This window comes from Ambystoma mexicanum, chromosome 6q (genome assembly GCF_040938575.1).
Source record: "Ambystoma mexicanum isolate Mex_15411 chromosome 6q, UKY_AmexF1_1, whole genome shotgun sequence".
NCBI classification, from domain to species: Eukaryota; Metazoa; Chordata; class Amphibia; order Caudata; family Ambystomatidae; genus Ambystoma; species Ambystoma mexicanum.
Window position 1 is genome coordinate 1,083,349,285 of NC_090937.1, and position 25,937 is coordinate 1,083,375,221.

General features: G+C 43.1%; 1 protein-coding gene across 3 annotated transcripts in view; it reads left to right on the forward strand.

Moving 5' to 3' along the window:
• The window catches only part of NMU (neuromedin U), a 696,290-nt gene that overhangs the window by 456,747 nt on the left and 213,606 nt on the right, over positions 1-25,937 (forward strand). The window contains exons 5-7 of one of the 3 annotated variants that reach the window (XM_069631628.1): positions 16,087-16,116; positions 16,221-16,271; positions 19,256-19,330. In XM_069631628.1, the coding sequence (XP_069487729.1) occupies positions 16,087-16,116; positions 16,221-16,271; positions 19,256-19,330 (156 nt within the window). The remainder of the gene's footprint in view (positions 1-16,086; positions 16,117-16,220; positions 16,272-19,255; positions 19,331-25,937) is intronic. The other 2 variants (XM_069631629.1, XM_069631630.1) reach the window with 2 other exon arrangements.

Consider the following 25,937-nt stretch of genomic DNA (forward strand, 5'->3'; position numbering starts at 1 on the left):
TGGGGAGTTCTGAGCGTGTAACCATCAAATTACGAGGATTACCTTCATTATGTTAATCCGAAGTGAGAAAGATCACTATACTGAACGCTTCAATTTGGCACATTGCCGATAGCATCTGTATCATGTATGTGGCGCAACAAAGATTCTCCTAAGTGTCCCCTATGTAAAAGCGCAGTTGAGGTCCTTGAGCACTTTCTTGCGTTGTGCCCGGCCACACTACCCTTGAGAAAACGCCACTTAAGGCCACTTTGGCACCTGCGCAGCTGTAGAACTATTGCAGATTTTTCTTTGTCCATTTGTTATGCGCTGGAGCCTGCAGGCATCAGTGTGCAGAAAAGAGGGTGAAAGAAGAGAGAACAGATGGAAACAATGAGGAGAAGCGAGGAGAGAAGTACCACTAACACATTCAAAGAGGAGAGTTTTCAATTATTTTCTAAAACAGATTTCCATCCACATGCAGGTTTTTAGGGAGTTTATTCTATCTCTCAGTGGCTTGAACAGCAAAGGACCTGCTCATGCATCTTGCTCTTTTGCCCATAGGAGCCAACAGTTATGCCCCATTACTGGAGATGGCATGGCAATTTCCTTAAATGCTGCTGATGTTCCTGCAGTCTTTGTAACGTGCAGATATTTGCGATGGGCTTGGAGTGCAAGAACTAAAATTGTTAATGTGAACTCTGCATGGAGGCATTGAAGGATATCTTGGGATGTCTACGTTTTTTGCAATTGCTGCCCATTTTTTCAAACCGCAGGGTATTTGGCTGGTACGAGACCCTAGTTCCTTCCAGCACAGTTCATGGCCTGGATGTTCTGTAATTGCCACAGTGAAGCATTGGGGTTTCGAAAATCACATAGGTGGATGATCAGTTGTAGATAAGGGAGGTTGCGAGCTTGCTTTCCTCTAATCCAATGTATTAACCCTCAGTACTACAGTTACATCTGCTCCTTTCATTTTAATAAGATATAGGTTGAATGACTTTCACAACAGGACTCTGCCATTGTGGTATCTACACGCCGGCACCCTTCTCCCAGCAAAGTTATAAATACAGAACTTATTGTTGTTTTGACACGCAATGTAATGCTATCTCTTAAATTGCATATCCTGTTATAGTGTGCACTCTGAATTAGAATATTCTCCTCTCACAAGTGCAAGCACTTGCTATTCATATATTACCACCCTGTCTCGCCAAAAGTGGTATGCGGCATGGCCACGCACCACAAATACTGCATTTGAACAAATGTCGCTGTACCTGTGCTAGCTACCAAATACACTCAGTAAATGAGTGCTTAGATCAACATGCCGCTCAGGTATACCCGACACAGCCTTTACTGTTTTAGCCTTTATTGTCTTAAATACTGCTCATAGCAATATCTGTGTACTCTAGGGATCAGTGCACTCTCCACCAGGGTCATACTTCCCCTACCTCTAATTACTAGAGCGCCAACCATTATCCATACTTGGAATAGATAGCATTCTTTAGACAAACGTGCGCCATTTCAGCACATCTCATAAATAGAGTGTAACATCTATTTCAGCATGTACACCTTGCCTCTCTTCATATGCATGCTAGGCACCCTGCTCGCCCTCCAGAAAAGGACACAGAACACACGCAGGCTAGATCTAGCCAACCACATTTACGTCAGCAGCCTTAACCCTAACACCATGAACTTTTTGCTCAGTCCCATCCAACCTACCCCGCATGCAGCCACGCGCCCACCTACACAGCACTCCAGACCACAGACTTAGGACACGCACCCATCCGATGAACTTTGCTGCCATACCCTCTCTTGTAGCACTCAGAAACATCCACCTGGGATCACGGACCACCTACAGAGCAAATACCAGATACCACTGCCTTAATGTCATGATGCCTACCCCCGGGCATCCGGATCAAGCCCATCAGCCCCGGGAGCAGGCATCCAGACATTTACAAAAACCCCAGCAGCCCCAGCTAGGGGCTGTCTGGGTTCAGTCCTGGTGCCGTAGGCACCAGGCTCATAATAAAAATCAGTCCTGGCGCCATAGGCGCCAGGCTCATAGACATTACTTACCTCATGCAGACCATGCTGCAAATAAATCCAAGCCAACGTGAGGCCTGGATGGGATTATTTTACGGAACAACAAAAATGAACCTGGGCGAAATGAGATCAGAACATCTGTACATTTAAACAATACCAGGTCTTGTCAAAAAATATATATATTTATTTATAAACAATTTACACAAATATTTATTGTTGTCAACATCCCCATTTAAACACCACCATTCATTCCATCATTCATTCACACTCTCACTATACATGTCAATATTCCACACTTGTGGTACTCAGACCACCTAGAACCAATATATTAACATAAATTTCAACACCTCTTGGTGATTACAGTAAGTGTTAATACAAAAACAAATAGCATCCTGCTTATTTGCTGTAACTCAACATATGTTTCGGTCGTCACAATAGGCTCCTAATTTAAGCCAGTAAATATAAGCGACCTTCTTCAGGAGACGGATGGTTCTGTTGCAACCACTCCGAAATGTCAAAAGGTGGAGGATGTCATCAAACCTCAATCTCCACGGGAAATAATGGAGACGCGTGTCAACGATGGACTAAATCCTGCAGTGGTGCTAGATAACTCTGCGCCTATACTGATCAAAGATTCAGGTATGGGGGTGTCTTGCGTCTTTAGTCATTAAATCCAAAGAGGAAAAATCCCTGTTCTCGCCTCATGTGGCCATGTGGCCGAGTCCAGAAATGTTCTAATCTGGTACCCCAGTTTTTTCTCACTGCGCGGTGATTCCAGTTCAATGTTCCATGGGTTCCTTCTCTCTTGTCCTGCACACACTCCAAATTTTGTCAACTATTTTACTACAGGGACTATTTTTTACTCGGGTGTGGTCCTGTGGAACTTCTTTCCTGGGACTATTTTGGAGGCTATTTAAACCACGCCCGAACAGCAGCACATGCTTCGTGTTATTCTGCATCCAGCAGCGTGACTCTCACCGTGCCTGCAGCCAGCATCCAGTCTTCTGCCACGCCCGCCGCGAATCCGGAGCTCCTAGAATAAAGAGGAAGAAAAGGACAAGGTTAGAAAACAAACTTATTTCAAATTCCTCACCTGATTCCGGATCCATTTCATCTCCCGACCTGGAAGTACATCAGTCCTGCACGCGTCGCTTCGCCAGCTCCAGCACGGCGCCATACTCACCAGTTCTCACAGCATCTTTCGATCCGGCACTGTCTCCATCATTTCTTCGCCGTACTCCGGCACCTAGGGGCACAAGAATAACAAGGTGAGCCAAGAGAATCAACAAATACCTCTTACCACCATAGACTTACCTGATTTACCACTGGCGGTATTATTCTCTATATCTTCATATGCCGCATCTGTAAAGAGGGAGAAAAACAACACGTTAACGCATGTAATAGTCACCGGACAGCGTTGGGTAACACAGACTCTTACCTGAACGCCAGCAGCAGCTACGAGACCTTCTTCTCACAAACTCAGTTGCAACTTAAGGAACAAGGGACAAGAGTGAACATCGGGCACATTGAACTCTTTGAACTTGATACTTACCAATCCTGCCTGGGACTTCAGAGTCAATGCTTACCGGAACTCTCCCAACGCCTTCAAACCAGTGAAGTAACTGGTATCTACGCGCCCCTGCAAGACACGCAGGATGGAGAGCTCATCTTTTACAAACATAAGGAAAATACTTCTTCGGGTCCAGCAGACAAGACTAGGCGGGCCAGTCCAGACAGTCATCTCTGCAATACGCATCACGTTGACGGAGACTGCAGCTGTCCGGGTCCGATTGACACCCCTGTGGGGTCCAGGTGAGCGTAACACTTAAAGCCATTAACCCTAGAATCACCAAGGTGCGCCACCAAATACCCGTCCACAACACCACCACAAAACACTCGTCGTCCTTTAAAACAGGCACCCCACCTCCAACTAAAATGAATAAGGGCAATAAATAGCAGGACCCTGTAATTATGAAAAAGGGGGAGAGCCAGTTAAATGAAGAGAAAAAGACAGGATGTAAAAGTGTTATACAGAGTTGTAGGAACAAGTGAAGGGTAACAACTTGTACATCAAAAATCTGCATGCAGACTAGAGTGTCATGCTAGAATATGGGCAGAGCAAAAGACATTAGTCTTGTCTGCCTTGTGTCTCACGTTACCAAGTCTAAATGTTTATAAAGGTAGGGAGTCCTCAGAAAGTGCTGATGGACCAACCCCTCCTGAAAACGCAACAAGATAATGGTATTGGGTCCCCTTCGGAAGTGCAGTGCAAGGGTCTCCGTACAGATCTGTCGGTCCGGCGGCACACAAGGGGGGGAGGAGAAAAGGGTTGGGGGGGAGAGAGAGAGAGAGAGGAGAGAGAGAGAGACCGGATATGGTAAAACAGGCACTCACCACAAAGGCTTCGATCAAATGAGAGTAATTCTGGAAGGCTATTGTTGTGGTAAGGTGTGTCTCTGTGGAGCACGTGAGTCTAGGTATTTATATTAAATCCCTACAATTTCCGGGATGTTCGTGAGGTTCATAGATTCTTATCATAGGTCCGAAGGACCGACTGGGATCTAGAACAAAAATATGCCTGTATTGGAGAAATGAAATAGAAAAGAAAGGCATCAGACCTGATCGAAAGTAATAAGTGTTATCCTGCGCTAGGGGACATGGAAGGTACGTGAATGATTACCTGCAAGGGTGTCCTGTCAAGGCAATCTGTCGTTGAGAGGACAGAAGATCTGGGGGAGCAGAACCCGGAAAAACAAATGTCCGCCTGGGAGCACCCTCTCGCTGTGCGCCTCGAAGTGGTGATCCCTGGGCGCGTGGCTGTGTGGGAGGGCGAGACAGTGAACCAAAGAAGGAAATGGGTTATCAAAGTTTTCGAAGAAGTGGGGCCGAAATAGAAAAGTAATAAGACCCACGTTGTTACCTGTGCTGGGTAAACAGGATATGTCAGGTCTGGTGGTATTCACATGAAGTGGGGGAGGGCAGAGTCGTCCCTGCACATCAAGCCTCGCGGGCGCCGGCAGCTCGAATGCAGGCTGTAGCTGGGAAGTAGAGGCAAGGTAGCGGTTGTCTGGGCAACCGGGCTATGCGTCAGGCTTCGACGGGGAGGAGAAAATGTCTCCAGGGAATGAGATATCCAATGGGAAGCCAAGCCGGATCGAGTGACGAGGGGTGTGTGCACTGTGTCAGACCAATGGTAAGGTCGGAGGCCAGGAAGAGTGTCGTATGGCTGGGCCGGCGCTGGTTGTCAAAATTGCTTGCAACCCGGGAAGCAAGTGATTGAATGTTATTTCCAGTTGTCTGCAAGCTCCGTGAGCAGCAGGGGAGGATTCTTTGCCCGTGTGCAGAAGACCTGGGCCTGCGAGAAGCGTGAGTGGAAAAGAGTAGAGAGCCGCTATGGCTAGAGGACTGCTGAACACAGTGTGGTCTTAAAGACCTGTTTGTCCCGTTTGGCGGGGTGCCGAACTGAAAACCGAGGGGAACAGCATAAGTGTTCCGTGTGTCCCTGTGCGCACACGGAGGACAGATGTCTGTGCCTGGGAATCCAAGTTTAGGAATTGAAGGGAATGCGTGACGTGGACGCATGGGTTAGTTCTACTCAAGTGAGTATAGCGTCAGAGGGAAAAGTTTAATACGCGGGGTGCCTGCCCGAGAAATGCACCTGTTGAGACTCTGAGTGTGAGAGTCAAAGGAGATGGAGTGGGGGTGTGGGGGGGGTTTTGTGGGGGTTTGTGTTAGGATAGGGGGGGGGGAACAGAGTGAGACAATGCATCTCAGAAGGTGATTGGAATTAATACGAAGCTGTGGTATGACCTACGGTGTCTAATATTAAAGAGTAGACAGGGAAATGGAATATTAAATATTAAAAAGGAGATTGTTCGTTGAGTCCGTGTTCCAAGGAGTCTAATCTGTAAATCCATCTCTTTTCAAGTTCCAGTAATCTGGTCTGTATGTTCTGACCAGAATTTATCCGGTCTAAAACCCACCAAAGGATGTCATCGGGTGTGTGGTGGTTGGCCAAAAAGTGAGAGACTAGTGGAGAAGTGGTATTCTTGCACCGGATTCTCGAGCGGTGCTCAGAGATTCGGGTGCCCACGCTACGTGTGGTTTGTCCCACATATCGAAGCCCACAAGGGCATTCAATGCAATATATTGCTTGATTAGTCTTGCAGTTGGTCAGGTTATTCAGGACCCATTGTTTGGTGCCAATCATGAATGTTCGTAGTTTTCTGGTGAATTTACATACTGTGCATGACCCACAGGGGTAGTGTCCAGTCACTTTACGTAAGTTCCAAAGACCTGTTCGTGGTACGGTTTTGGTAAAGGATGAGTGAACCACATACTCCCTGATGTTCTTCGCTCTTTTAAAGGCGAATCTGGGTATGGGTTCATCGACTAATTGTAGTCTTACAATAGGCCAATATTTTCTGATGACTTTCTTAAAGTCAAAAGTATTTGGCCCGTGGGTAATTACACATGTAAGTCTTTCATTTTCGGGTGTGTATCGCTCTGGTCTTGGTGTTAAAAGACAGTGGCCCTCATTACGACCCTGGTGGAGGTCCATGGTGCAATTTGCACCATGGCGCAGAGCTGCCAATACCACCATGGGGGTTGGCGGACTTACCGCCCCATTCCGAGGTTGGCGGGGCGGTAAGTCCCCAATCCCCATTTACCCTTCCCCATTCCCATTTTTGCCCCATAGGGTATAATGGGAGTGGGGAAGGCGTTAATTACGCCACCGTAAATTACGGTGGTGTAATTAACAACAAGTCCCGTAGCGCCATGGATTTTTCCGCCTGCAAAAAGCAGGCGTAAAAATCTCCATGGCGCTACGGAATGTCGTAGTCTGGCGGAGAGGTACGCCATGCATTACGCTGGCGTAAACCCCTCTCCGCCAGGGTCCTAATGAGGGCCAGTCTCTATTTGGGAATCTAGCTCTCTTAGTGGCGATATTAATCAATCTTTTGGGGTAGCCACGTGAGTGTAACCTAGTGCCGAGTGTTTCGACATTGGTATAAAAGTCCTCCAAATGGGTGCAGTTCCTTCTAATTCGCAGGAACTGTCCGTATGGGAGATTCTGTTTGATATGAAGCGGGTGATCGCTCTGGTAGTGCAGAAGTGTGTTGCGGTCAGTGGGTTTCCTGAAGAGATTACAGGTGAGTTTATTGTTGAGACTTGAAATTTCAAGGTCCAGGAAGTGTATCTTAGTGGTGCTATACTCCATAGTAAATTGTATGTTACTGTTGCAGGTATTTAGCCATGTCAAGAACTGTTGGAGTAATATAGCATCCCCTGTCCAGATAAAAATAATGTCGTCAATATATCGGTACCAGTGGGAGATGTTAACTTCCCATTGGTTGATCCGGTTATAGACGTACTGGTCCTCAAAAGTAGCCATAAATAAAATGGCTAGGCTTGGTGCAAAGGTTGCACCCATTGCCGTGCCTTTTATCTGGAGGAAAAACTGATTGTCAAAAGTGAAAAAGTTCTTATTCAGGGCAAAAGTTAATAATTCAATAATGAACTCTGGTGGTACTTGGTAGGATCCTGGTTCCGCATTTTCCCTAGTTAGATGTTCATATATGCAATCAATGGCTGCATCTTGGGGTATGAACGTGTATAGAGCCTTAATATCCATAGTTACCAGAAGTTGTTGTGAGCCGGTGAATGGTAGGTTTTCAAATACCTGGAAAGTGTGCATGGTATCCCTCAGGTATGATCTGGTCTTGTTGCTCAGTGGTTTAAGAAAATAATCGATGAACTGCCCCAGAGGTTCCAAAATGGAACCGCACCCTGAGACGATGGGTCTCCCCGGTGGATTTTGTGAATTTTTATGAATTTTGGGGAGAGCATAAAGACATGGTGTACGGTTAGATGATGTGGTAAGGAACTTGGCTTCTTTTTCAGTTATCCAGTTCCTGTCTTGGGCAAAGGAAATCATTTCAGAGATTTCAATTTTCATATCTCCAGATGGGTCCTTCTTAAGTGGACGATAACTGGTTCCATCATTTAGTAAGGTCATAATCATATTGGTATATTGCTCAGTTGTCATGAGAACGATACCACCACCTTTGTCGGCAGGTTTAATTATCATCTCCCTGTTCTTGGATAGATCTTTTAGGGCTTTTTTCTCACCCTTAGTTAGATTGTGTTGGAGTGTATGTTTTTTCTTCTTCAACTGTCTAATGTCTTTCAGGACGCATTTCCCGAATGTTAGAAGGTCATCCGGTGTTTGGCTATCTGTAGGTGTGAATGATGATTGAGGATGTAGACCTGTGTCCGGGTCTAATTCTTGTTCAATGTGGTCCTGGAAGAAAACCCGGAGTCTTAATTTCCGAAAGAACTGGCGGATCTCTATTTCTGTTTTATACCAATCAGTATCATTGGTCGGCACAAAAGAAAGGCCTTTAGTAAGAAGGGAAGTTTGACACGTAGTTAGATGGAAGTTGCCCAGATTATAAATTGGTAATAGGTTGGTATCAAGAGTTTGGTCTACCGTCGACGCCTTTTCGGTCGTCTCCGTATTCCTTGGTGTGGTATGTTCCAAGGTGGGGGACCCCATCCTCCTCCTTGTCCTCCTCTGCCTAAAAAAGGGAAAGGTGGTGGATATGGGCCCGGATATTGAGGTGGACCAAGGTTATATGGTTGAAAGGGTGGGAAGTTCTGATGTGAACTTCCACTGGAGGAACCAGAGATACTAGAGCCTGAAAAGGTTACTCTGCCTCTTCACCCTCCTGGTGGGGGCTGAGATCCTCCTCCTTGGTTTCTAAGAGAATCAATATAACCTTCCGCCGTATATGGGTAGATAATTTCAATCTTGAAATCTTTGATGTCTTTATTCAATTTATTAGTTTTTTTGGTCAGTGTGTTGACCTTGAACTGTTCAAATTGCCTCTTAATGTTAGCAAGTTGAGCCTCTATTTCAATGAGTAGAGTATTATTCTTAAATTTAGTTATTTCTGTGTCTAGAGTTCTTTGTAGGTTGGTACTGATCCGTTGAGCAGTAGTGATAGTTAACACCATAAGATCGCGACTGCACTTGGTGGCAATCTGACTGAAACTCGTGGTGTATTCCTTATCTTCTAGGAATAATCTTGGTTCGTTCCGTACTATCAAACCATTCGGTATGATGTTATTTTTCAAATATTTCCTAAGGAAATGGCCGTGTAATTCAGTGCGGAAAGTTTTCTTTTTGAGTTTTAATAGATCGTCTGAGGTACTGGATGAGGTGGATGGCTGATTGGAATCCGGAGGATCAAAGAAGGAAGGACCTCGAGTCAGTTCAATGGTTTCTTCCTCGGAATAACTTAAGGTTGCATTTTCGGCCATATCCAACCCCCCCCTTCTTCTCCTTTTTTCCTTGAGAGCCTACGGACACATACATGTGACAGAGCCCATGCAAAGCTGGAACCGATCGGGGAGGAGAGAGACAAAAATGATTCAGGAGTAGACAAAACAGAGAAAGAAATAAAGAGATGTTTGTCTATCGGGAGGTCTGTGTGTGGCTTACTCTAAGTAAATAATTGATATCCCAAAACTCGAAAGTATTGGGGATCTCGACCACTAAACAACCTAGGTTGTCAAATAATATATATACAAAGAAGAGTGCCACCATGTAGCAGCAGTGGTCTGACCCAGGAGTGACACACCAGGGGGGTCAAAAAACATCTGTAGGTTACAACAAAACAAGGTCCTGGTGTATCAGAAGGTTGGCCCATATAGGGTATAAATGAATTAGAATTATTTATCTGGTCCAAAACCTGTATAACTAGTGTAATTTATACATATTGCATGCGGTAAAAAGTAGAAGTCATTCCTTCACAAATGAGACATAAGCATTATGGAAAATGCAAAGTAAAAGCTTTATGTCAAAAAAACCAAGAATAACATACATGGTGAGGTCTAATATGTAAAAACATATAAAATCAGTGATATAAATGGTACATACAATTATTTGGTGTAGATTCATTAACAAAATGAGAACACTTAGTGGGGAACATTAACATAAATTTGTTCTTCGTCACTTTTGGATTACAAATAAAGTCTTAACAAGTGAAAGTATAGAATTGAAAAGACAAATGTGTTACTGGTAAACTGTGTTCTTGCTAGTTGATCATAAGGAAAACAAATGCCCCTTATTGTTGTACAATTGTAATAAAACAAATGAATTAGTTGTTTTTATATCCCAAAGTCAAAAAGTTATTATATATTGGGATTGGGTCTGCCTACGCATCAGGGGGATGAAGTAAGGAAACAGATTGACATGAAAGGAGCTTTATGGAAAAAGTATCCTTGTCCTTCAAATGGTGGTTACAAATGAGAAAGGATCCTAGATGACACAGTATTGTGTGATGGATCTTGTATCCCCTCTGGTTAGCAATGCGTTTCGGCGGTACAGACTTCAAAAGAATAATGATCTGCGTATCTGGAGAGAATACTCCGCCTTCATCAGGGCAATAAATAGCAGGACCCTGTAATTATGAAAAAGGGGGAGAGCCAGTTAAATGAAGAGAAAAAGACAGGATGAAAAAGTGTTATACAGAGTTGTAGGAACAAGTGAAGGGTAACAACTTGTATATCAAAAATCTGCATGCAGACTAGAGTGTCATGCTAGAATATGGGCAGAGCAAAAGACATTAGTCTTGTCTGCCTTGTGTCTCACGTTACCAAGTCTAAATGTTTATAAAGGTAGGGAGTCCTCAGAAAGTGCTGATGGACCAACCCCTCCTGAAAACGCAACAAGATAATGGTATTGGATCCCCTTCGGGAGTGCAGTGCAAGGGTCTCCGTACAGATCTGTCGGTCCGGCGGCACACAAGGGGGGGAGGAGAAAAGGGTTGGGGGGGAGAGAGAGAGGGGAGAGAGAGGAGAGAGAGAGAGACCGGATATGGTAAAACAGGCACTCGCCACAAAGGCTTCGATCAAATGAGAGTAATTCTGGAAGGCTATTGTTGTGGTAAGGTGTGTCTCTGTGGAGCACGTGAGTCTAGGTATTTATATTAAATCCCTACAATTTCCGGGATGTTCGTGAGGTTCATAGATTCTTATCATAGGTCCGAAGGACCGGCTGGGATCTAGAACAAAAATATGCCTGTATTGGAGAAATGAAATAGAAAAGAAAGGCATCAGACCTGATCGAAAGTAATAAGTGTTATCCTGCCCTAGGGGACATGGAAGGTACGTGAATGATTACCTGCAAGGGTGTCTTGTCAAGGCAATCTGTCGTTGAGAAGACAGAAGATCTGGGGGAGCAGAACCCGGAAAAACAAATGTCCGCCTGGGAGCACCCTCTCGCGGTGCGTCTCGAAGTGGTGATCCCTGGGCGCGTGGCTGTGTGGGAGGGCGAGACAGTGAACCAAAGAAGGAAATGGGCTATCAAAGTTTTCGAAGAAATGGGGCCGAAATAGAAAAGTAATAAGACCCACGTTGTTACCTGTGCTGGGTAAACAGTATATGTCAGGTCTGGTGGTATTCACATGAAGTGGGGGAGGGCAGAGTCGTCCCTGCACATCAAGCCTCGCGGGCGCCGGCAGCTCGAATGCAGGCTGTAGCTGGGAAGTAGAGGCAAGGTAGCGGTTGTCTGGGCAACCGGGCTATGCGTCAGGCTTCGACGGGGAGGAGAAAATGTCTCCAGGGAATGAGATATCCAATGGGAAGCCAAGCCGGATCGAGTGACGAGGGGTGTGTGCACTGTGTCAGACCAATGGTAAGGTCGGAGGCCAGGAGGAGTGTCGTATGGCTGGGCCGGCGCTGGTTGTCAAAATTGCTTGCAACCCGGGAAGCAAGTGATTGAATGTTAGTTCCAGTTGTCTGCAAGCTCCGTGAGCAGCAGGGGAGGATTCTTTGCCCGTGTGCAGAAGACCTGGGCCTGCGAGAAGCGTGAGTGGAAAAGAGTAGAGAGCCGCTATGGCTAGAGGACTGCTGAACACAGTGTGGTCTTAAAGACCTGTTTGTCCCGTTTGGCGGGGTGCCGAACTGAAAACCGAGGGGAACAGCATAAGTGTTCCGTGTGTCCCTGTGCGCACACGGAGGACAGATGTCTGTGCCTGGGAATCCAAGTTTAGGAATTGAAGGGAATGCGTGACGTGGACGCATGGGTTAGTTCTACTCAAGTGAGTATAGCGTCAGAGGGAAAAGTTTAATACGCGGGGTGCCTGCCCGAGAAATGCACCTGTTGAGACTCTGAGTGTGAGAGTCAAAGGAGATGGAAGGGGGGGTTGGGGGGGGATGGGGGTTTGTGTTAGGATAGGGGGGGAAGCAGAGTGCGCCCACTCCTAAAAAAACCTACGCTAGACTCCTCTCAACCTAATAACTACCGACCCATAACAACCGTCCCGTTTCTTCTTAAAATACTAGATGAGGCCGCCCACAGACAAATCCAACTGTACCTCGAAACTAACTCAATCCTAGGAAAGAGACAGTCGGGGTTCCGCAAAGGACACGGAACGGAAACCGCCTTACTAGATTTAAAAAACCAAATCGCTAACATCCTTGACAAGGGCAAGCCTGCCCTACTCCTGCTCCTAGACCTCTCAGCAGCGTTTGATCTGGTTGACCACAACACCCTCACCAATCACCTCACGCATGCTGCGCACTTCTCCAATCACGCAGCAACCTGGGTCACCTCCTTCCTAGAAGGCAGAGCCATGAAAGTGTTCTCCAACATAGTCAATGCAGAGCCCACTATCATACACTGTGGTGTCCCCCAGGGATCCTGTACTGCCACCACTCCTTAGAATCTATTTACAAAGCCCCTTTTTGATAAGCTGGATGCACTTGGGATCACATACATAAACTATGCTGATGACACCCAGGTGCTCCTTTCCCTCACTGGGATCTATCACCAAGATGCCACAACCCTTCAGCAAATTTACTCCACAATCCAAGCGTGGATGGCCACTAATGGCTTGTGCCTCAATGGGGACAAAACTGAAATCCTCATTCTTGGTCAAAAGTCCACACTAGCCAGACTAGGTTCGACCTGTCTCAACTTCCGTATCGACAACCGTGTCATCCCAGTCCTATCCTCTGTCAAAACGCTCGGAGTCCACATTGGTGCAACACTATCCATGGATAAACAAGTTAGCGCCATTGCCTCCGCCTCTGCACTAAGTACTAAACTCATCAATGCTATAAAGCCATTTCTACCAAAGGACAACTGCCTCTCTATTGCCAGAGCCACCATAGGAGCCAAACTGGATTACTGCAATGCCCTCCTAGCTGGCACCTCCAAAAGAAACCTAGCTAGACTCCAAACCACCCAATATAACTCTCTTAGAGCAGCTCTCACTATACCCAAAACAGAACACATTACACAAGCAAGAAAAACTGTTCATTGGCTCCCAGTCAAAGACCGCATCACATTCAAAATTCTCACTACCACACACAAATGCATCAACTTCTCAGCACCTTCGTACCTATCAGACACACTAGCCAGAACACTATCAACAAGGCCCACCAGACTGGGGTACATTAACCAACTCACAGTGCCCCGAATCAATAGGGCCAAGGCAGGAGGAATAGGCTTCCCTTATCTTCCCCCGTAGTTATGGAACGTACTGCCTACCACCCTCAGAGGTGAAAGCTCTCTCCATGCCTTCCGCAAAAACCTTAAAACTGCCCTCTTCAACTAGTATGCTAGTTCAGTGTCTGTATTTTGCATGCAACTATGCTATGTTCACCTACTGTAACATGAGCCTCAATGCCTCCCGCGCCTTTTCTCTTTTCTCGTGTGTAACTTAAGCTATGAGCAACCACTGTAACCAGCGCCACGATGCCCACGGGCTGCTGTGCGCTTAACAAATGTGAATAAATAAATAGGTTGTGACCATTTTTTTTATACTGTTGATAGTTACTTGGTGTTCAGGGACTAATCTAACAGTTCGCACAACCTCTGTATTGTTGTAATATTTTTCTTTTTTATGTTGTTTTATCCAATTGTAGTGAACATTAATTGATTGTATTTTGGAGTTTTATATGAAATTGTAAGACTTTTATGACTCTGGTCGAAATAAAGTTTTTAACAAATGAATGGGAGTGACGTGCACTCTTTTAGATCTTGCGGTTACAATGTATGGTGCCATATTGTGTAGTGCTTAAAAACACTCGGCCATATACTTGGATGCACCCACACATACAGCACATCAATAATATCTTGGTGTCAATAATGACTCAAGTAACAATGTCGCAACGACATGAGGCAATAGTTGGCATGGCTGAGAATAGAATTAATGTGGGTAAAGTAGCATCTAGCCTATTACCTAGAGATTTGACCTTGAGTTGAGTCTTAATCGTAGCACACAACAGGGGCTGGCATAATAAATGTGACATCTTTTTTTAAGAGGAGGTGGTGTAGAGACAACCAACAGTTCCCTTGTAAGCTGGTTTAAGCCTAGCCAGTTTTCATTCATCCATTTCTCAACATGGAGGAAGATTTATTGAATGCAGAAACATTGGTTTGGAAATCAGCAAGACTAAAATTCAGCAACAGATCATGAAGAGGTTTGAAATAAATGTGAACTAAAATTAGTAGTACACAGGCTAAGAAGTAATGCTCACGACTTTTACTCTTGAGATGCTATTAAACAGAAATTAGCTTATCCCTTCCACAGTACTATCTGACACGTCAACTACCTTCGAGTACTCTGAATAAGAATGAAGTTATCAACGGTGTCAAAAGCTGTGGACAAGCATTACCCTGATCGACAATCTCAAGCAGGGAGTCCTTAACATCGATACGGGCGAGTTTGGTACCCCTAGTCATTTGGAAAACGGACTGGAGATACCCAAGCAATGTATGCATCTGCTTGAAGTTGAAGCAAACCCACCATATTCAAGCTCTTCAGAAGGGTACATTCCAGATTGGACAGTAGCTAGAGCATAACTCTAGAGCTTGAGGGGGTACATCTTTAAGACAGGGATGCCCATGTCTGCTTGAGGTTCTCGGGGACAACTGTGCCTCTAACTGAGGCATTCATAAAGCCTGTGATAAGGGCCTCGGGTATATGTTGTGGGACTTTGGATAATACTTACAAGATTGTTCACAGACATAAGAGCAAATTCGAAGTATTCTGCCCAGGTGGTATAGATGCAGAGACAATAGGCAAATGCAAAATAGCATTGGGCTTGTTTGAGCAGGTAGCAGTGTCCTTGACAGGGGTTTCTCCGCATTTGTGCTCCATTTTCCTAAGATTAGACTACAGGGGGAGCAGAAAGGGTGAGAACCATTAGTTTCCCACTGAATGGGTGTTGACCATTTTGGACATTACAGGAAGTATTGCATTAATATTGTGAGCAATAAAGTGAAGCCGAAAGCAAGAAAAAGAATAATGCAGCATGGTAAATCCAATCCAGGGTCAGAGCCAGGATTTCTGTGGAACACATGTAAAGAACGTCTTTGGACTTACAACCCAAAAAAAATGTATGCAGTGCCCTTGAAATTTCTAAAAGCCAATGAATGCTTGGAGCTCTTTGAGAGATGTTGGCTCAGGCCATTTACAGATAAATCATATCTTACTCTTGCCCATTTGGACTACCTAGCTTTTCAGAGCAACGCCCTTTAACTCTAATTTGGTGATAAGGTAAGACATTTTTCCAGTTGCACAAACAGGCCTCAGAGAAAATTGGATTTACTTTTAAATGACAAGAAAGTTATCCAGCACATTTTGGAAGCTCTTGTTGATGATCCACGGAAAAGTCAGAATAGGCCGGGCTAGTATCAGTCGCAAATAACTGAAATGTGACTAACATTGTCCCACTGACCTTTCAGGACACATACCTTCAGAAATGACTGGTTTTCCATAGCCCAGCTAATGGACCTAATAATATGCATAATACTGGAGACCATGGGGCAGCAATTATAACTGAAAAATATGCTACATCCTGTCATTGTGTTAGGCAGGTGACCCAACAACTACCATGCCTAGAGAATGCATTTTAAAGCCATTGAACTGTATTGTATTTGATGATTTAGCTGCTTACATATCTTACCTGGTAACTTTTAACTTGTTTGTTACAGAAATCTGCTTTTACCACGTAGTAACTTTTTGAATTGTGATTTTCTTTCCACAGGGTTTAGATGAAAAAGACAACACCAAAAGGGTAAGATAATTATGAAGAATATTTACAACGCACAATTTGTCAAGAAAATCATAATCCATATGTCTGTGTTGTAATAAAATCACACTTTTAATTTTTTTGCACAGTTCTTATTTCATTATACTAAGACTCATGACACAGGCAACTCAGACATCATGGTAAGTTGCATAGCTTGTGTTAAGTCTGAATATAATCGTAGACGCAAGAGAAGTCCCACCCTTTCCATGTGTTTTGCAAGTTTCCCCAATTAGAATTTGGAGTAAATCCCCAAAATAATATGTTTATTTTATAAACTGTGCAAAGAAAGATTTGACGCTATTTTAGTCCAGTTTTAAAATGATGTAAATTCCATTTTTGATTCCTTTTATTTGACTAACAGAAAATGCATTGCTAAAATGACACATGGCGATTTCAAAGTCCCCTCGTCTTCATTATAAGGTAGCAAAAGAATGCTGCCGTCTCTTAAAAGTATTGGGGATTTCAAAAGCACATTGTGCAATTTTAACATATAATTTGTATGTTAGTCCAATTAAACGTTTTAAAGACCATGACACGTTAGCCTATTTTAAAGAATGATTGCATAAAAGGATCATCCAAATATAATTGCACTTTTGTGTGGAAAAACATGCACATTTCTTTTAAATGATATAGAAATAAAATGTTTACAGCCAACACTTTTATGATTTGCCAAACAATTAAAACTCTCTTGAATATACAGTATCTTACTGTAAACATACAGACGAGGATAGAATAAGGAACCCATGCAATAAGCACTGATTTTTTATGACCTGGTGGTGATTCTATTGGGCTTATAACAAAGGCATGATTATTTCTATGTATAACTTCGTAAAGAAAATCTGCATCATTTCATTATTCTCTTGCAGTATTGAGGTCGTCCCAAAGTTTGAATTACACAGGCATTCCAAGACTGTGCACATGTCACAATAACTGTACACATGCTTAAATATTCTGAGTTTGTGAACTACTTATATCAAATGCCACAAGATAATGTTATTGTTTCAAAGTAAAAAGGAAACACTTTGTGACCATATACCTCTACCTTGTTTTCCCATAGGATTCCAGGGGAATGGGGACACTGAAGCACTGGCACCGTTGGTACCGGTGCCTGTTCTTCAGTGATAAACATGCCGTTAGGGGCCTGAACTCCCAGCCGGTCACCTTTATTTCCGGAATGCCAAATACGTAATGAGGGACACTATTGCATGGTGTATGTAATGTGTGTGTACACTCACTTATATATACATGAAATAATTTATTAAATATATAATAACCTACATAGTGGAGCTCATCTCTTTCGAAGCATTATTGATTTTTGTAGGGCATATGTACCCCAGCAAATGGGGGGCATAGAATTGTAGGTGCAGCACTCCTTGTTCGTTACGATAATTGGGGAAATAAATGGCACTTGTATTAAGCGCAATAATATTTTGTAATTTGGTAAATAAACAGTCTAAAGGCTGCACCAAATTCTAAAAAGGATATCAACATTTAGACCTATACATATATTTCGATCCATGTGTTTTCACTGCCAATGTTTTACACATCTGCACTGTGAACGTGCAGTTTTCACAAATTTTTCTTTTCTTTTTCTTAATTGGGGAACTCTCACCCAACCCCAGTCTAACTCACCCCTACCACCCTACCCCACTACCCCCAAACTCCTACCACAAACACACAACACATTTGTTTTTTAAAAGAAAAACATAGACGGAAATCCCAGTGTCAAAAACACCAGTGCCAGAAAGGACATGTTTGAAGTGCAGATGCGTAAAGCACTGGCGGTGAAAACACGGCCAACACATATATAGAAATGCGAACAAACACAGGAAATATTGACTGCATTTTAGGTAGTCTGCCTATGAACGCTAGGGGATGTCAGTGACTATATAGTCTGAGGCCACAAGCCTAAGGCTCCATACTTAGCGACCACCAAATGCTTCACAAATGTAGACTATCTACCAGTACTTTAGTCAGTACTTAATTTATTATCTTTAAGTATTAATCAAGAAAAAGTTGCAATTATATGCTAACAAGGTTTTAGCATGCAATATATATTTCAGAAGCACAATTGAATAAGACACTGTTTTTCTTTATTAGCACTATACTTATGATCTTTGCTATAGTGCCCCATGGCCTATCCCTGCTATGAGACCAACCCCTGCTCCGTGGCCAATCACTTCTCCAAGGCACTTCCCTTTTCCTTGGCCTATCCACGGTCCCACGCCTATTGCTGTCGAGATCTGTCCTTGCCCTGAGGTCCATCCCAAACCTGGATCACTTTTATACCCTGGAGGCTCATTATCAATAGCCCAGAGGGCTATCCTTTGCCACGAAGCCCATCTCAGCCCAAGTCCCCGTTTTGCTACAAATTACAAGTGACCGAGTATAACAATGGAGAACATCACATCTAAAACTGGAACATTGCTTTCAATTATACCATAGCATCATGGCACCATGAACTGGCCAATCACAGGCATCATAATCCCCATAGTTAGTGCATCAATGAAAATGTTTCAGGGCTCATTCTGGGATTGATGAAAAGGCTGCAACCACAGAAAATAACTCCAGTCATGCCTATGAAGACACAGCAAAATAAATGTCTGGGCCGCATATGATTCCATAGGCATTCCAAAAAACTAGTAGATGAGACAGAACATGAAGCACTATTATATCCCACACAGGTACAGTGGGTGAGAGCAATGTGTCTCCAATATTATATACTGCACTGCTAGTACCAGCAATTATGTTAAATGTAATGTTCATAAAAAACAATGACATATGGTTGGAGGCATGATTATGGAATGTCCTTAGTACCATCAAATTCATTAACTTGCTTTGATTTTATTTCATAAAAAGGATTAAATCTGTCTATAGGTCACATTTGAGAGAACCATATAACTAAGCTTGCTTGTTTAGAAAATCCCTGTTAGATTTAAACATTTGACATCTATAGAATTCTGTTTAGGTGTGCCTCAGGATACATCACTCTCAATTGACGTTGTCAGTGCTTTTATTTTGCATACTCTTCCTTTTCATATACGCTGGATGGTAAGATACATTCTTTACCTCACAAATCAAGCAGTTCATTGTTTTTCATGTGTCTGTGTTCATGTCCTCTCAGTCGTCTGTCGTGCATCCTTTGCTGCAACTCGTTCCTCAACTTCATGCCAGAAGGATGAAGCGATTCAAAACTGACGTATGTAACTTTAAACTTTTCATGCTTGCATTCCCACTCTGTGAAGTGTCCTGAAAATGTTCTACAGCAATATTTCTGATGTAAGGGATAACCCCAGATTTAATCACGGTTTATCGTTTCATATTGTGCGTTAAGATATTTTTAGGTGAAAACGTAAATAATCATGCCCTGAGAATATCTGTAAAATATATGAATTTTATTAATGTAAAAAATATTTAGAATCAACATGTTTTTAGCCAAAGAAATGTTCCCCTTGAAATACCTTATCTTTACTTTGGATTTAAATCCTCCTACTATTCAGTAATTGGCCTTGTTTTAATGGTCAAAATTTGATCAGATGTTCTTTTTCAAATTTGGCCCATGATGATTCTAGTTGAAATAATAGTCTGCATTTTGATTCTTTTGATCTTTTGATTTATTATCTTCAACTTGGGTTGCTTTCTTTCTTTTATGTCAATGTTGTCCTTCATTGATTTTCATCAATTTACAGGACAAAAATTGATTAGTGTCCTTTGATTCCCTTCTTCCTCATACTCTGTATGTATTTTGCTACTTAATTTTGCTCATCAGGAGGAATTATATAGGTCTGTATCTAACCCAAGGAGACCCAGTAACTTGATGATACTTTGAAAATATGGTAATATAATGAATGTTCATATGCATTGCCCATTAGATGACTGACCTTAAAAATGAAGTTGAATACTGAAGGGTATTTGTATCCTGATTGCTTGCGATTCCCGATTTCTAACCTTGATTTATTATTGTTCTAAATATGAAATATATCTTGGCTTTAAGACTGTGAATTATTTCTCCTGTGTTTTAAAGTTTGAAAGGATGATTTATCTTTTTCAAAGGACAAATTAAGAGATGCATATGTTTGTAAAAATTAAATGTTCGAGAAGAATATATCAACTATAGTTGCCTTTGTTCTTGAAAAGATTGCAATGTTGAGGGCTAGAGTGGTTCTCTGTCGTGTTTGTTTGCTTGCACACCAAAATGCATGTATCAAAGATGTCCATAAAATAACTAATATTTAACATGAAGTATATGAAGTCATTGTGTTACGTTCTGTGCTATGTGTGATGAATCTTGCAGAGTCATCACTGATTCCGCGGTGATGATCGCCTCCGACATGGACACAGAACGGCAGCCGCTAACTGATCCTAACCCTGGGGGTGGTACAATGAGGGAGGATCATGTGGGAGGAGACTACTGCCGGGAGGAGGTGGTGACTCTAATGGGAGAGGCGCAGTATTTCCCCGGCCCACCCTAGAAGAAAACCTTTTGACACCTAAAGTTCTGATGGCATACTCGCATATCAATCAAATCACACAACACTCATTTAACATCTCCAGTCTCTAATGAACAGAAATCTTGAAGAATATCACATTGAAAGTAGCAGAAATTTTACAACTGCAACTCCCAGAAAGCCTCAAGTACTGAGACGAGGAAGAAGGAGTTAATAAGGATCAAGGGAAACACAAACATACAGACTAGTTGTTTTTAGGAGATTGTGGTGAGCTGGACATTTCAAAATGGTACCCAATTTCACAACAAGAGAGCGGGGAAGAAGGAAGCAGACCCGGAGACGAGTGAAGCAGAGCTGAAGCAAGACACAGTGTTGCGAAGAACTGCGCTAGAGGAAGCAGGCACTTCTACACCGCCACTCGCAGGCTTTAAATACCGGTGTGGCGCGAGGCTGGCAGGGACGCTGCAAGCAACAGGAAAGAACCTTTGGACGACCAGCAGCAATAGCGAAGCTACAGGGAACACGGTTGCGCAGAGGGACAGTGGTTATGCAGGCGAGTGAGTGCGGAGCTGCCTGCAGAGCTGAAAGGAGGCCTTTGTGAAGGGGAGACGGTCCCAGAGCAGGAGCTTCACCGAAGCGGCGTGCTGTGGTTTGGGAATGCACCAGTGAGTCTACCCAGAACCATTGGAGAACCCAGGCACGTACCGACAGGCATGGGAGCAATTAAGAAACTATTTTGAATACCGACCAAGTGAAATAAAAAGGCTGAACATGAACAAATCCCCATACATGATATGTCAGTGTGGGAAAAGCTGGAACAAGTAATACCTCAAGCCAATGAACTAGAAACAGTGAAATAGTGCAACTATGTTGAATTAAAAGACAGTGAACTCAAGAAGTAGTACACCAGACAGTGAACGTTGGGAGGCAGTATACCTGGCAGGAGAGTATACCAGAAGATCTGTAAGATTCAGAAAACGATTCTTGACAAGGGAGTATACCAGGAGATCCAGTAAAATTGCATAAAGAGCAGAAAGTCCTGGCAGGGGAGTATACCAGGAGATCCATTAACGTTGTATAAGGAAACATATTTGTTTTACAAAGTATATGGTATATGGCAATGAAGTACACCGTAGTACATCGGAGATACTTTTGCCATCTTAAAGGAACTGTTGTTTGAAAGTGACACTTTTCTATACGTAAGAAACTTTTGTTTGGAAGAGACAATCTTGCTATCCTTAAGGAACTGTTATTTGAAAGAGACACTTTTCTTATCATGCTTAAATAATCCAGGGGAAGGGAAATCACCCTCTGAATCCAAGGACTGCCTGGATATGTCTACTTGCCATATTTGTGAACACTTTTTGCCAAATATAAGCCAGATACATTTCCTTGCACATTTAGCATTCATTTTTAATGTGAGTGTCAGAGTAGTAGGTTGTAGGACATGAGCCGTTTATATGTTTGATGGTAAGATACAGACTGATCTTTAGTTTTAGTTTCCTAGGTAGGGAAACTATCTTTAGGATAAGGCTTTCATCCAACCCTTTTCATTTAATAAAGATGTCTGATGTTCAAAACATTACAACTTTGTGTCCACCTCATTTCTGAACACTCACAGATGATGTCATTGCACCACACAGTTGTAGTACTAGAATCGCTCCAAGACAAAATGTTGATTATCAATCGAACAATCAGCCTTTTGTAAAGCACACTGTCACCAAATGCATCATGGCTCTGTCTAGATGCAAAGGAAGAGAAACACCTTATGCAAACAAGTGGATTTTGAAGCTATGATTGAAAAACCCAAAGTCTTGGGTGCGACAAAGCAATAAAGGCAGGGTGTTCCAGAGTTTAGGGCCAGCCATTTAAAAGGCTCTACCTCCAACCCGTTCATGGTGATATAAAGGTACCTTCAGTAGCACTGCATTTGCTGATCAAAGTATGCGCCCTGGTCGGTATAACTGAATCTTGTCCTTAATAGCTAGACAGCCTTTCCCATTCACTGCCCGATGAATAATGCATAAGCCCTTGAACTGGATTCGGGTGGCATGGGCAGCAAGTGTAGCTCATGCCATACAGCAGAGATATGATGACCAAAGGGAATGCCATTTATCAGAAAAACCGCTGCATTTTGCAAAACCTGTAAGTGATGTAGTAGATACGTGGGTTGGGAAAGAAGGGTGGTGTTGCAGTAGTCAAGACTGCCATTGAGGCAGGCCGCTACCACTTCAGCATGAAGATCCTCAGGAATAAAAGGAAGAACTTTCGTAAGTCCCTTCACCTTAAAAAAGCCCAAACTACAAATGGTGTTGTTCTGGGTCTCCCTAGTCAATGTGGCAGAGATTTCAATGGGCAGGTTCTTGACGGTTTTTGCTGGAACAGAAAGAGGCCCCCAGTGGCAGCGGACAAAAATCAGAGGTCCACCTTTTTTCCGAAATGGCACTGCAACCAATAATCAAGTCTTTGGTCTTCTCACCATTAAGATTCAACCAATTGGCCCCCATCCAGCCCCCAATCGCTTTTAGACAGAATCTCGGTTGGACTGCAGTTCCTGCCTGGTCCAGGTCCATCCTAAACAGAATTTGAGTATCATCTGCATAGGAAAAGAACTGAAGCCCAACGGAGTGAATGAGGGCTGCCACGGGTTGTATGTACATGTTGAAAAGCAAGAGGGGAGAAGGCAGAGCCCTGCGGAACACCCAAGAGGGGAGAGGGCAGAGCCCTGCGGAACCCTGCACGTAACGGCTTGAGGGGAAGATCTAAAAGAGGTCAGGGAAACCAATTGCATACAAGATGTCAGAAAGGTGGGAAACCACTCCAGAACTGGCCCTGAGATGCCAGAGCTCTGCAATCTGCATCAGAGAAGGGCATGATCAATAGTTTCAAAGGAGGCCGACAGGACTAGTAGAATAAAACCTGCTGTTCCGCCCTGATGCTTGATCATTGTCAAGTCATCATGTACCGAGACTAGAATGGATTCTGTCCCCATCAGTAGGTGAAAGTCCATTTGACAGAGATATTAAATATTAAAGTATTATGGTCAATGGTAATGTATTATGGTCAATGGTATTATGTAATGGTATCGAGGTTTGTATGTATTTTATGAAAATAAATTGTTATTCATTCAAATTAATTGTTCCCTATAACTAACCCACATCATCAGTCGACAAGAAATTTTTTGGGGAAATCAAAAGTAAATTTAAATAAAAGGCCCACATCAAAACAACCATAACAACGTAATCATTTTTGGTCCAACAACTAGATCTCAGAAATACATTTCAAATTCACTGTCCTGGTTGAGTCCAGTATGGCGCATGTCCCTTTTATTTATCCATTTATAGTGTTTTTGTCTAAACAAACATACATTTGATTTCTCTGAATTGATTGCTTTGATGTTCTGTATTCCAATGGATTGATAAAGGATGTTTCAAATCGATTTTCTTGACAGCTCTCACATGTATGCATACTTTAAATTTCCTAATCATGCTTCCAAAACACATAGTTGATATTGAACCTGATAAATGTGGTTATTTGTGGTTTTATTGCCTTTGGAATATAACTTTCTTCTGTTTAACTAACATTAACTGGTTAACACAGCAATGTCCACGATGCGTTCTTACTGGTTGTTGCTAGCTCCTGTGGTGTTAAAACGCTTGGGTTGATTTTACTTCTGATAGTTGTGGCTTCTCGGTAAGCTGTTAGGGGTTTATCTGATACATACTTGCTCATATCCACTTGTAATGTTTTCCAATGTCTGGCAGCTATTTTACTTACATAATTTCTATCTGTATTGTATGTGGTTATGAATCTAACTTTTTGTTGTTCTTTAGGTTTTCATGTACCCGTTTGTAACAGTTTCTTGTAGCTGTGTTGGCCTTATCCTATGTATGATTAACTGTTTGATGCGAACAGCCTTTACTTTTAAATTTCTCACATGCTTCTTTTCCATGCTTTTCATATTCATATGAATGTCACTGCAGTTCTTAGGAACTCACCATAAGGCATATTTTTGGTGATATGCAGAGGGAGATGGCGGTTTGCATGGAGTATTGTTACTTGGAATTGTTTTTTTTTTTACTATCACATTAATTTTCTTGATATTATTATTGTGATATTTATTGATGGTGCCAATGTTCATAACATACATTTCTAGATTCAAGAAGGCTCTTAGTTCAGTGTTAGGATTCATAGTCAATTGAATATTGTAGGTGTTATTATTGAGGGACATTAACTCTCCATTCCTTGTCAGCAATATTTCATCAATGAACCGTCCCCAATACATTACATTTATGTTTGTTGTACCAAGGTCGCCATGCATGCTCCAACTCAAAATGCTGCATAAATAGATTGGCGCAAAGTGTTGCAGGAAGTGTTCTATGGTGTCCTGGAACCGAACGTTGTTAGTCACTTTTGCCCTTGGTTGCTAAAGACTTCATTGCCTTTAAGAAGCTGGATGCTTAAAACTGGCAGTTTCCGTGCAAAGCTTTGCAGGATTTGTTCAATTGTGCTCTGTGTGTCCTGGTGGTAGATGGTGCCCAGCGGTCCGTTTCTGGGAATTACGTTTCCATATCCCGCATCGGAACACAGACACAGAAATAAGGAAATGGCCGGTGAGTGCTAAATTGAGTCTCTGCACCCTGGCACTCCAGCAGAGAGGTAGAGGACGGGGACCCAGAGAGAGCTAGGGTGAGTTCTCCTGTACTGACGCTGATATTGACATTATTATTTGACTGTATTAATGAAACTGAAATGAAAGTTTCGGAAGAGGAACATGTCACTATTCCTGACACCTCACCACCTTTTCAAGTATTTCGGAAAAGAAGACGCCACCAGAATATTCTCTAGAAAACAAATAACCAGGCAAAGCGCAAAGAAGTCACCTTTTTATCAAACAGCAGGCAGGGCGGGGCATGTCAATGCTCTTTGAAAGACCTGGCTTCACCCAGCAAAACTGTTGTTACTAGAGTATAAAGCATGGCTTGGTCCGCCAAGTCCATTTACAAGGCCCAATGGACAAGTGGGATCAGATACTGCGCCCAATGCAACTCTGCAGGTGGCTCCATCTTTTGACTCAAGTGTGGTGTCTTCCTCTTCACAAGAGGCACATCGTGGATTGGCACCACAAAAACCTACGGAACTCTCTCATTTACCCTTGGTTCCCATTTTGTGGTCTCCTGGGCAATCCCTGCCACTTCCCAAATTAAGGATGTTCCTGGGCTGTCTACAGTACACCATACTTCTCCTGTGTATGGCACCGCAGGGGCACAGGCTAAGGGGCACAGGCTAAGCGGCACGTGGAAGACACTCTACCTCTATGAAAATGGGCAAAATTAGAGGAGATGAATCCCACAGCCA